Source organism: Microplitis mediator, chromosome 5 (genome assembly GCF_029852145.1).
Source record: "Microplitis mediator isolate UGA2020A chromosome 5, iyMicMedi2.1, whole genome shotgun sequence".
NCBI lineage: Eukaryota > Metazoa > Arthropoda > Insecta > Hymenoptera > Braconidae > Microplitis > Microplitis mediator.
This window is the reverse complement of record NC_079973.1, coordinates 24,425,294-24,437,755: the sequence shown is the minus strand read 5'-3', so window position 1 is coordinate 24,437,755 and position 12,462 is coordinate 24,425,294. Positions and strand designations below refer to the sequence as shown.

The following is a 12,462-nucleotide window of genomic DNA, read 5'->3' as shown; positions in this document are numbered from 1 at the left end:
GGATTTTTTTTTTTTTTTTTGTATTTTTTTTTTCTCATTTTAATACCAAGTGAATGTATTGTTTATGTAAAGAAAAATGAAAGAGTTTAGATTTTAATAATCAAAACAAAATGTAGCTGATAAAAAAAAATGAAAAATAAATAAAAACATGTGTATTTATAATGATAAATTTATTTAATTGTGGAAAATATAATACAGTTGATTTTATTTTTAATTTGAAAATAATATTAATAAAAATAAAAATAATAACGTGTGATTTAATAAACAGAGATAAAAGAAGAAAGTTTTAGATTTAAGAAAGTTTTAAAAATAAATACGCGATGCTGCGGACTTTACTCCACTTAATTGACATCATTTTTTTTTTTCAATTAATTAGTTAAGAATTTTTCAATTACTCATATATAGCTAACTATATTTATAAACAAATATTACTTATTAATTTGTTACTTTTTTTTTCGTAGTAAATATAATTTTATTTTTTCAATTATTTATGATTTTAAAGTAGATATATGTGTGCATGAGTATATAAATATATACATATACTCATGAAGGATGAAAAAAAATAATGAAGACTTCTAGCTCATGGATTTATGTATTGAAATGCGGTAACTCCTTCACTTCTTTAAATTACTCCTTACGCTTACGGTTATTTTGCTCCTGAAAAAAATAAAAAAAAACAATCAGTCAATTACTTCACTGTAAATATTTAATTAATTAATTAATTAATTGGTTCTGTATGTTTACCTTAATGGTCAGGATCTCAACCAGGTACCGGAACACCCTGAAGAAATCAATGAACAATTCAAGAGAGTGTCCAATGAAGTCCTTGCTACCCATGTGGAATTTTTCAACGATCAATTGAGTGTCGAAAATAATAAATCCGCACATCAGGACCAGTCCAAGGTATAATTGGGCCTGGTAAACAAACACTGATCGCAAAAAGATGTTTGAAAGTAACAGCATTATTGTGATGTTGGACAAACTAATCAGGGCACCGCCTAGATAGAGCCATTGGCCACGTGGAGCGAACAATGACGAGATACTGAAGGAAGTAAACACAACAGTCGTTCCTGTAATTGATAATATAAGCAATCAATTATTACGATTCATATTCATTTTTTATATATGATATATGTTCAAAATTTTTTACGTTTCATCGGTTTCAACTTTTTCAAGGACTGGAAAAACAAGACTTTATAATTAACATGTATATCTATAGACAGTAATTAAAGTCGATGACATATGCACGTCGCATAGTCCATTTCTATATTAACATGTATATTTTTGTCTTGATATTTACATGTCATATTTAATATTAACTTTGTAAAAAATGATTTCTTGATTTTAAATTTTTTTTAACATTTAATAATAAGTACCAGTGTATTGGAGGACGGACTAGTATACCAGACTATCTTAATTATTTTTGTTATCTTGACAATTAATGTTCAATAATTGAGGTAATTATTCAAACTGTGGTTAATTCGCGTCTTTGAACTAGTATGATTTCCATTTAACAGTTAACAACTAACATTTTTTCTAGTTATTTTAATTTACAATTATAGAGAGTAGAGGTACCATTTGTGGCCACTGCTCCATTTTTAGGCTTTTAATCCTTTATTTTAATTAATGAAAAAGTGTAAAATAAAATTTTAATTTTAATAGTGGGATAGAAGTATCTACACATATTTAAAAAATTGATTATGTTATTGGGTCTTTCATAAATTATTTTATTTTAATTTTTCAAGTGTCCAAAACTGGCCAAAGACGGTACCTTTGCCCTACATTATATATGTTATACATTAGGGTGGGTTGAAAAAAAACTTTCTTTTTGTTTTTCTTAGCATGGGGGTAGAATTCGTACCTTATAAGAAAAAAAAAATTTTTTTACTCAACATTTTGAGCCGGCCCACTCGTTTTTAAAATAAATAATTGATCAAACGGGGTAGTCCCAACGAAAAAAATTACATGGTGTTCTAGAATCTGTAGGGTGTCCTCTTGAAAGCTAATTGAAAGTCAGAAGTTGAAAAAATTTTTTTCCTATTATTTTTGTAATTTAAGTAAAAAATCCGAAAATGAAAAGCATTTTCTTTTGAATTAAAATGAAAGTGAAGTAAAAAAAAATCACATTCGAAAATTATTAGATGTTTTCCACGATTTTGGACAAAAAAAAATTTTTTCCGTTGGAACTACCCCGTTTAATCAATTATTTATTTAAAAAACGAGTGGGCCACCTCAAAATGTTGAGTAAAAAAATTTTTTTTTTATAAGGTACAAATTCTACCCCCATGCTAAGAAAAACAAAAAAATTGTTTTTTTTCAACCCACCCTATTATACATGTTAATTATTAATTCTTGTCTTTCCAGTACTTGGAAAAGCCGGACAACCGATGAAACAAAATTTTTGAATAAACGTCAACAATAACACCCAGTATCCAAGAAACTGTCAACTTATTTCCATTGCAAGTAATAAATTAAATATCAGTCATAAATTTAAAAAAAATTGTCGACAAGTTTGTATACAGAAAAAAATTTCTTTACATCAATAAGTTTACGACCAAACATTAAGTCATAAATTATTTATGTACATACGTCACAGTGACAGCGCATTATTTTATTGTTTATCTTTGTATTGAATTATTACGAGTGGGTTTAAAAACAAGTAGAATACTTGCCTACAAGTGCTGTGACAATAATGCTCGGATCAATGCTGATAACGACTTCAAGCAGCGGCCCCAAACCAAGACCCGATAAAAATGCGAATCCCAGTAGATAACCAAGTCGTAATTTTTGATTTTTTCCATTGTCCGGTGTCGTACCCAGTGCAATTAAAAGTCCAAGTGCACCAAATGTGCTCAGTAACCCAGCCTGGAGTATGTCAGTGTAAATATGTACGTAAGATCCAGTCGCTGCGGTGACAGTCGACAATGCCAAGCAACCGTACACATTTTTTAAATGTTGACGTAGTGGAGCTTCCCTACATAAATAAATAAATTTAATCAGTAACTAATTAACCTTGACAGTTTTTCAGAAATAATTAACACATATTTTTTTTATCGACCTCAATTTAAAAAAAAAAACATGCGACTGATTATGAGTTTATGTCAAAACGTTTAGAAAATTTCATAAATGTCCTTCGTATTACATCATAATTTTATTAAAAAATAAACCAACGTCACTTGATAAATATGTTGCTAAATAATTGGTTTTATATTTGAGTAGATAATTATTAACTTTACTGCGATAAAGATAACAAACAAAAATAATAATTATTTAAAATAATAACTTACAGTCTGTTGGAGAAGGAATTCATAAAAGAAGTTAACGTTGGTGCCATTATTATGATCTTGTAGATATTTATTTATTATTTAAATAATTTTTGTTTATCAGTTGGTTTATTTATGAGTTTATAATTATTTTATAATTGTATTTGAAATAAAACACAGGTTCACTATTCACGATATGATTTATTGCGCTTTGAGTTCGAGAATGATCATGAATTGCCAAAGTGCTTGATATCAGTTTTGGGGACACGTCAGTAATATTCTTTCTCCTGCGTAAATTTCGTACTTGTTTCCTATTGGTTGAAACTCATAATAAGAGACGTCAGCTTTCACTAAACAAAGACAAACTTATGTTTGTTTCGTTGTTCTGACGGAGAGAAATCGTTTTATGGTAAACACGATTGTGGCGCCAACTGGTGAATTTTAAATGGAGTTTCGTCTAGACTTGACTAAGTAGTAAGCTGGCTCGATATATTAATATGTATATGTGTATATATATAGATGTTGAGTGATGTACTTTTTTATATAAATTTAGGTGAATAAATATCACGTGTTTTATAAATACTTTATATGAGTGCGACGAAGATGGAATATGTAAATATTTAAATGTGTGACTGACGGACTTGACGCGCGTATTTTTATATTTTGTAATTTTTTAAAGACTTTTAAGTAGATGGCAGTGTAATTTTTTTTTTAAATTGGAGCTCAGTTTCTTTAGTGGAGAATAGGTTATGTACACGTGCTTAAGTTTTTTAAAATTTGAAATATAAATATAAATTGGTATTTTGGTAATTAGTTTGAATTGAATTAAATAAAAAAAATGCCGAAAGTTAAAACGGAAAAGAAAAGTCGGATTCATGAAAAAGTTGCTAGACAGGGTTAGTTATTTATTTATTTTTTATTTATTAGTTTGTAATTATTTTTGATACTGAAATTGAGCATGATCCTGAAGTAAGCAGACAATTAACAATTTTTGAATTTTCTTTTCAACAGTTTATTAATTTATTTGAAAAATAAATAAAAATAAAAATATGCAGATGTAGAAAATTAAAAAGACTATAGGTGCAATTTTTTCAAATATTTTTTTTTTATAATTTATCGTTTTTAAAAGAATTCAAAAATTAAACCTCGGCTAACTTCAGTGTCATAAATTGATCTTATGATTTAATAGTTTTTGGATTTTTTTTAAAATGATAAATTATAAAAAAAAATATTGTAAAAAATTTCACTTGTAGTTTTTTAAATTTTTTACATGTACATATTTTTTTTTTGTAATTGATTTTTTGAAAAATAAAAAGCAGAAAATTGATAATTTTTTAATTTTGTACGAGTGTGAATGTAGCAGACATCAGACAAATTTGAAATTATAAATAAATAGAGTAAATATTTAAAAAAATAAAATTTTGAAAAAATGCACTTAATAATTTCAAAATTTTTTAAATGCGCATTTTTTCAAAATCTTATTCTATAAATTATTTACTCTATTGATTAATAATTATAAATTTGTCTGATGCCTGCCACATTAACACTCATAATTTTGTATTTTTAAATTTAAAGCCCTTGAGGTAAAATTAAAAAATTTATGAGAGTTAGAGTGACATCACTGGAAGTCTATCGACTTTCCAGTGATGTCCACCTGTGCGATATTTAATTTTTGATTAATGAACTGAAAATTAAATGAATTAACATTTCATCAGAATGTTACAATAATAATTAAATTTCATTTTGAAGCTCATAAAAAAATGAACTACTTTCTGTTTTTAAATAATTTTACTAATAAAATATACTGGAGACTATCAGGTACTTTACCTTAACTTTTTTTATTAAGCAGAAAATTATTCAATTGCTTGTAATTAATTTTAATTAAAAAACTTTTTATCATTCATTTCATAATAAAAAGTTTCAAAGTCTAATAAATTTAATTTCAAAAATTGATTATATTAAATTCTCATTGATAATTTTATGTAAAGAAATAAAAATTAAGTTTGGATTATAATTAATTGTAATTACTCAATAATTAGTTATTCTAATGAATCTAATTTAAAAAAAAATTGTAGGTATTTTATTTAATACGAATCTTGGTCAGCATATTTTGAAAAACCCAATGATAATCCAGAGTATGGTAGACAAGGCAGCCGTGAGACCAACGGATGTTGTAATTGAAATAGGACCTGGTACTGGTAACATGACAATGAAATTACTTGAAAGATGTAAGAAAGTAATTGCTTATGAAGTCGATCCACGTATGGTTGCTGAATTACAGAAGCGTGTTCAGGGTACGCCTTTCAAATCAAAATTAGAAATTCAAATTGGTGATGTACTGAAAGCTGACCAATTACATTTTTTTGATCTGTGCATTGCTAATGTACCTTATCAAATATCATCACCATTAATAACGAAATTATTACTTCACAGACCGATATTTAGGTAATTATTTCATAATTAAGATAATTCACGACTTTTAGGTCTCATACAAAATTCCTTACAATTCATTTAAGTATACTTGTAGTATATTTATTGCACACCAATCTTGGCTGCCCTCTTGCCCCAAGTTGTCTTTCCTTTAACCCTGCGTCTTACAAGGTCTCTCCAAACTTTTTGAAGACTGCACACATTTTGGTATTTGTCTCTCCCCTCAGTATTCTCAAGATTTTTTCTTCTGACTGTATCCCATAATTATTGTCTGATTTATTATTTTATCTTACAGTAGTAATTCTAATTATTATTTACTCAATTAGATGCGCAGTACTGATGTTCCAAAAAGAGTTCGCTGATAGATTAGTAGCCAAACCTGGTGACCGTTTATACTGCCGTCTTAGTGTCAATACTCAGTTATTGGCACGCGTCGATTTATTGTTAAAAGTTGGCAAAAATAATTTCCGCCCACCTCCTAAAGTTGAATCGAGCGTCGTCAGAATCGAACCACGCAACCCACCTCCAGCAATTAATTTTAAAGAATGGGACGGCTTAACGCGAATAGCATTTGGTAGGAAAAATAAAAAACTACTGGCATCATTCAATCAAACTTCGGTGATAACTTTGCTCACGAAAAATTATATTACTCAATGTAGTTTTGACGATAAGGTAATTATTTAATAAAACAAAGATAATTATAAATTTAAATAAATTATTATTAATAATTATAATTTTTCCAAGTTACCGAAACTATCTGAAACATTTACGATGAAGAAGCTGATTAAAAAAGTGTTGAATCCACAAACGACAGAAGATGACGAAGATGACAAAGAAGACAGAGAAGACTTGGGTAACAAACGAGCACGCGAATTGGACACCGATGACTTTATTGAGTAATTGATATTTGATATTTATTTTAAATTAATATTATTAATTACTGTCGGAAAATATTGAATTGACATCATTATTTTTGTTTCAGACTTTTATATGCATTTAATAAAAGAGGAATTCATTTTGCGTGATTGTATTTCGTACAATAAATTATTTTGATAATAATAATAATAATAATATTGTTGTAAGTAATTATTTTAATAAATAATAATTGATTTTTATTATTTATATTACGAATGGCTGATTTGTAAATATTATTAAATTAAAAATTTGAAAAAACGCAGAATGAAGAAATAGTAGATGAATATTTTAGATATGATTAAAACGGGAAGATCTTGTCGCACTCAAATTTACTTGTCGCACGCAGATAATCGTATATTGCACACAAATGTCGTGGAAACAGTTGATTAGGCAAACAGCTATTTGGTGAACAAAACAGCGAGCACTAAAATAGTACTTATATCGCATTAATAATAAAAAAATGTATGTTAAATTCGTGCGGTACTGCCGATTACCCACACGAGCAAATGAGCGCACTCACTTTTTTCGTGCGCTCAACTTTGCTCTCGTGGGCAATCGACAACTCACAGCACTAGTTGTACAATATACTATTGTTACTTGAGTTCGTAAAGAGAAAACGTGTTGATTGAAAATCACGGAACGATTAACCATCGCTCTGAAATGCTACAGACACACACGATATTATGGTAGTGATTTCATAGAAAAAAATGACATGCAATAAAAAAAAGGGACCAGTGACACAAACTTGTCCCAACCTCCCGATTCTAGTAACCTGGCCGTAATCAGGGCGGTTCCCATTCGCTCCCAATAATTGTAGTTTTCCCTACTGCAGCGCCAACTCTTTACTAGTTCCCTATATCTAATTTTCCGGCAAAACTGTACCGACCCTTTAGTGGGAGAATAAGGTTATGTACACGTGCTTAAGTTTTTTAAAATTTGAAGTATAAATATAAATTGTCATTTTGGTAATTAGTTTGAATTGAATTGAATAAAAAAAAAAAATGCCGAAAGTTAAAATAGAAAAGAAGAGTCAGATTCATAAAAAAGTTGCTAGACAAGGTTAGTTATTTATTTATTTATTATTTATTAGTTTGTAATCATTTTTGATGCTGCCTCAGGAAAAAATGATTTTTCCTAATGATAGGGTAGAGGTATCGTTTTTGGTCCCTTTACGGCCAGTTTTGGACACTTAAAAAATTAAAATAAAATAATTTGTAAAAAACCCAATAACAATCAATTTTTGAAATATGTTTAAAAATACTTCTATCCCACTATTAAAATTTTATTTTACACTTTTTCATTAATTAAAATAAAGGATTAAATGTCCAAAAATGGAGCAGTGGCCACAAATGGTACCTCTACCCTATATAATTACATATAATCACTTATATATGATCAGATCCAAAAATTGGCCAGATCTGATTATATATAATCATGCATGAACGAATATCGTCATTTTTAGAATCTCATTTAGAATACCTGTAAATTATTAATTAAGTAATTTAATTAGGATTTATTGTCTTCATCTATATAAATTAAAAAAAAAAAATTACTATCCGTTGACTATTATTTTACTACGAGGTCTCCCGTGCAATTAATGTCCCACGTCGATGCTGCTTAACTTTGGTTATCGCTGGATTGTCGTTTTTTATTTGAAAAGAATAGTTTTATTTAGCAGAAAAACAAATACATAGCATTAACAAGTATAAAATCATCTTAAAAATACTTAAACTTATTAATAATAAGAGTGTGAATGTAGCAAACATCAGACAAGTTTAAAATTATAAATAAATTGAGTAAATAAATAAAAAATAAAATTTTGAAAAAATGCACTTATTATTTTCAAAATTTTTTAAATGCGTACTTTTTCAAAATTTTATTTTATTAATTATTTCCTCTGTTTATTAATAATTTTAAATTTGTCTGATGTCTGCTACATGAACACTCATAATTTTGTATGTTTAAATTTAAAACCCTTAAGATAAAATTAAAAAATTTATGAGAGTTAAAGAGTGACATCACTGGAGGTCTATCGACTTTCCAGTGATGTCCAACTATGCGATATTTAATTTTTAATTAATGAACTGAAAATTAAATGAATAAACATTCCGTCAGAATGTTACAATAATAATTAAATTTCATTTTGAAGCTCATAAAAAAATGAACTACTTTCTGTTTTTAAATAATTTTACTAATGAAATATAATGGAGACTATCAGGTACTTTACCTTAACTTTTTTTATTAAGCAGAAAATTATTCAATTGCTTGTAATTAATTTTAATTAAAAAACTTTTCTTTATTCATTTCACAATAAAAAGTTTTAAGGTCTAATAAATTTAATTTCAAAAATTTATTTTATCAAATTCTCATTGATAATTTTATGTAAAGAAAAAAAAATTAAGTTTGAATTATAAATAATTGTAATTACTCAATAATTAGTTATTCTAATGAATCTAATTTAAAAAAATAATTGTAGGTATTTTATTTAATACGAATCTTGGTCAGCATATTATGAAAAACCCAGAGATAATCCAGAGTATGGTAGACAAGGCAGCCGTGAGACCAACGGATGTTGTAATTGAAATAGGACCTGGTACTGGTAACATGACAATGAAATTACTTGAAAGATGTAAGAAAGTAATTGCTTATGAAGTCGATCCACGTATGGTTGCTGAATTACAGAAGCGTGTTCAGGGTACGGCTTTAAAATCAAAATTAGAAATTCGAATTGGTGATGTACTGAAAGCTGGCAGACTACCTTTTTTTGATATGTGCATTGCTAATGTACCTTATCAAATATCATCACCATTAATATGGAAATTATTACTTCACAGACCAATATTTAGGTAATTATTTCATAATTAAGATAATTCACGACTTTTAGGTCTCATACAAAATTCCTCACAATTGATATTTAAATATATTTTTAGTATATGAATCATTTATTTGAGAAACCCCACAAGTCATGTTTTTTTACGAAATTGGATTTTTTGCATTTTTGGGTTCTTTAGATGTCCCTCCATAGAAATCAATCAAAAAATGTATCAAATCAGTGTTTAAAAAAAAATTAACGGGGTGACAGCAGTTTCATTTAACCCGTCAGCACTCCCGTTATGAGCATTTTGCTCACGCTCGATTTTAAACATGAATAACTTTTTTTTTTCAAATGGAACGAATAGTTGAAATTTTTTCTATCTTTGAATAGTTTTATCTATTTTCACATTCCGCTTGAACAAAATTTGTTTACTTGTCATAGAAATTATAAAAAAAAATTTTTTTATGCTCCTCAAAAAATGTGAGCATTTTCCTCATCACGGGCGTAAAGGCGTAAGTAAAAAAATTCTACGTTCGGTTACACTCGTGACTGCTCGTATACCTTCGGCAGTCTGCGAAGTTATTCGGTTGAATTCATTAAAGTTTAAATAACGTTTATTAATCGTAAATAAATTACAATTATCATTTATTTATTTTTTATTATTCATATAGTACATAGAGTAATTGATTTATGAAAAATATTTTCTTGCTTGAAATTTGAAAAAATTTGTTTGGTGCCTAGGCGTTAAGCGTGAGCAAAACTCTCATCACGGGCGTAAAGTATACCGAAAAGCTGACGGGAGTGCTGACGGGTTAATTGAGAAACCCCATAAGCCAATGACTCAAATAAACATATGCAGTTTTAATTTTACAGAAATCATTTTTTTTTTTTTTATTTAGAATTCGCGCTTTTTCGGAACATTAATTTCAAATGTTGTTTTATTGTTGACTGTTATATGACTAATTAAAATGTTTAGCAGGGGTTTGTACTTCTCTCTCTATTATACTCAAGTCCACGAACGGTACTATCTTTATTGCACTTGTACAGTAAATGAAAACTTTGGCAGAGTTTTTCTCTTAAACAAACGAATATTGTCAAACATTTTAAGCGCATTTCACTAGATTAGACAGTAGTGCATCGATGTACAGTCTGTATTTTGTATTTAGAGATTTTGTTTTCGAAAATAACTCAGCCGAAAATATCTGATAACCTGTTAAATTAATTATAATTTTTTGTAGTTTCTGAGTTTCAGAGTTCAAATACATATTTAATACTTCATTTTATCAGTGTAATAAATGATTTAAGTGAAACCATTTAAAACAACAATGACTTTATAACTTTTTCTTGCGTTTGGTTGAGAAACCCCAGAAGTCAATCAACTTTAAATAATTTTTTTAAGTAGTTTCAGTCAAAAAATTACATTTTTCTTGTTGAAATCTTTTTCAGAGACGCTAACATTTTGGTATCCAATTATTTATTTATTATTTTAATGTCAGGTTTTTCCAAAAAATGTTTTTTGTGTTTTCTGAAAAATTTTGTTTTCTTGACTTATGGGATTTCTCAAATAAACGATTCATATTTATTACACATGTTTTTTTTTCTTATTTTTACTTCGCTTCCAGATTCTTTATATTTTTTTATTGCGTCATCTCGGCTGCCCTCTTGCCCCAAGTTGTCTTTCCTTTAACCCTGCGTCTTACAAGGTCTCTCCAAACTTTTCGAAGACCGCACACATTTTAGTATTTGTCTCTCCCCTCAGTATTCTCAAGATTCTTTCTTCTGCCTGTTTCTCATAATTATTGTCTGAATTATAATTATTTACTTAATTAGATGCGCAGTACTGATGTTCCAAAAAGAGTTCGCTGATAAACTAGTAGCCAAACCTGGTGACGATTTATACTCCCGTCTTAGTATCAATACTCAGTTATTGGCACGCGTCGATTCATTGGGAGACGTTGGCAGAAATAATTTCCGCCCAGCTCCTGATGTTGACTCGGCTATCGTCAGAATCGAACCACGCAACCCACCTCCAGCAGTTAATTTTAAAGAATGGGACGGCTTAACGAGAATAGCATTTGGTAGGAAAAATAAAACACTACTGGCATCATTCATCCAAACTTCGGTGATAACTTTGCTCACGGAAAATTATAATACTCATTGTAGTATTAACGATAAGGTAATTATTTAATAAAACAAAGACAATTATAAATAAAAATCAATTATTATTAATAATTATAATTTTTCTAAATTACAGAAAATACCTGAAAACTTTGACATGGAGGAGCTGATTAAAACAGTGTTGAATCCAAGGATGGGCAAAAAACGAGCAAAACAATTGGACATCGATGACTTTATTGAGTAATTTATATTTGATATTTATTATTAATTATTGTCGGAAAATATTTAATTGACATCATTATTTTTGTTTCAGACTTTTATATGCATTTAATAAAGTAGGAATTCATTTTGCGTGATTGTATTTCGTACAATAAATTATTTTGATAATAATAATAATAATAATATTGTTGTAAGTAATTATTTTTATAAATAATGATTGATTTTTATTATATATATTACGAATGGCTGATTTGTAAATATTATTAAATTAAAAATTTTAAAAAACGCGGGATGAAGAAATAGTAGATGAATATTTGAGATATGATTAAAACGGGAAGATCTTTTAGTTTAATCTTCCTCATCGTAGGTTTCTTCATTTTATTTTTAGTGTTTTATATTATTTGATATTTTTTTATTTCACGAATGTGCTCGCGAAAGTCTCCACTAGTTGGTATTGTACTGGGAATACTTTAAGCAGGGGAGGGCTGCGCGTGGAGGGTAACGGAACCTGGGATGGCAGAAGTGAGTGGATGGTGCAAAGAGGAGTCTAGGACGACGTGGATGAAGTGTAGGAGGTGAAGGTGGTAGCGGGGCAGCCGGAGGACTAGAGAGCCGTGATCCCGGAGCGGGAGGAAAGAGAGTGGGATCATGTCCCAAAGGAGTCAGTTGGTCTCCTCTGGCACTGCTCGGGACGAGTGAGAC

The 12,462-nt window shown here is 28.6% G+C and overlaps 3 protein-coding genes across 3 annotated transcripts; 2 read left to right on the top strand and 1 right to left on the bottom strand.

The window, feature by feature from the left end:
- Window positions 1–370: 370 nt before the first annotated feature.
- On the bottom strand, window positions 371–3,554 carry LOC130668948 (bax inhibitor 1). The gene is made up of 4 exons (XM_057471517.1): window positions 3,288–3,554; window positions 2,673–2,974; window positions 745–1,070; window positions 371–657 (listed from the first exon to the last, which is right to left on the bottom strand). Exons 1-4 carry the CDS (start codon window positions 3,332–3,334, stop codon window positions 628–630), a joined length of 705 nt encoding a protein of 234 aa, XP_057327500.1. The 5' UTR covers window positions 3,335–3,554; the 3' UTR covers window positions 371–627.
- Window positions 3,555–3,790: 236 nt separating this feature from the next.
- On the top strand, window positions 3,791–9,221 carry LOC130668946 (probable dimethyladenosine transferase). The gene is made up of 6 exons (XM_057471514.1): window positions 3,791–4,159; window positions 5,339–5,708; window positions 6,020–6,365; window positions 6,438–6,589; window positions 6,676–6,771; window positions 9,085–9,221. Exons 1-5 carry the CDS (start codon window positions 4,102–4,104, stop codon window positions 6,716–6,718), a joined length of 969 nt encoding a protein of 322 aa, XP_057327497.1. The 5' UTR covers window positions 3,791–4,101; the 3' UTR covers window positions 6,719–6,771; window positions 9,085–9,221.
- On the top strand, window positions 7,167–12,048 carry LOC130668947 (probable dimethyladenosine transferase). The gene is made up of 5 exons (XM_057471516.1): window positions 7,167–7,667; window positions 9,085–9,454; window positions 11,254–11,599; window positions 11,678–11,781; window positions 11,855–12,048. The coding sequence occupies exons 1-5, from the start codon at window positions 7,610–7,612 to the stop codon at window positions 11,895–11,897; spliced, it is 921 nt and encodes a 306-aa protein (XP_057327499.1). The 5' UTR covers window positions 7,167–7,609; the 3' UTR covers window positions 11,898–12,048.
- Window positions 12,049–12,462: the final 414 nt, after the last annotated feature.

What these genes read in the sequence shown, in the direction of transcription:
- LOC130668947 (XM_057471516.1), top strand. Translation starts at nt 7,610, where the DNA reads ATGCCGAAAGTTAAAATAGAAAAGAAGAGTCAGATTCATAAAAAAGTT. An exon ending in TAAAAAAGTTGCTAGACAAG is followed by an intron (nt 7,668 to 9,084) that starts GTTAGTTATTTA and finishes AAATAATTGTAG; the next exon opens with GTATTTTATTTAATACGAAT. An exon ending in CTTCACAGACCAATATTTAG is followed by an intron (nt 9,455 to 11,253) that starts GTAATTATTTCA and finishes TTACTTAATTAG; the next exon opens with ATGCGCAGTACTGATGTTCC.
- LOC130668948 (XM_057471517.1), bottom strand. Translation starts at nt 3,334, where the DNA reads ATGGCACCAACGTTAACTTCTTTTATGAATTCCTTCTCCAACAGACT. An exon ending in AATTCCTTCTCCAACAGACT is followed by an intron (nt 2,975 to 3,287) that starts GTAAGTTATTAT and finishes TTATTTATGTAG; the next exon opens with GGAAGCTCCACTACGTCAAC. An exon ending in TATTGTCACAGCACTTGTAG is followed by an intron (nt 1,071 to 2,672) that starts GCAAGTATTCTA and finishes TATCAATTACAG; the next exon opens with GAACGACTGTTGTGTTTACT.
- LOC130668946 (XM_057471514.1), top strand. Translation starts at nt 4,102, where the DNA reads ATGCCGAAAGTTAAAACGGAAAAGAAAAGTCGGATTCATGAAAAAGTT. An exon ending in CTTCACAGACCGATATTTAG is followed by an intron (nt 5,709 to 6,019) that starts GTAATTATTTCA and finishes TTACTCAATTAG; the next exon opens with ATGCGCAGTACTGATGTTCC. An exon ending in GACACCGATGACTTTATTGA is followed by an intron (nt 6,590 to 6,675) that starts GTAATTGATATT and finishes TTTTTGTTTCAG; the next exon opens with ACTTTTATATGCATTTAATA.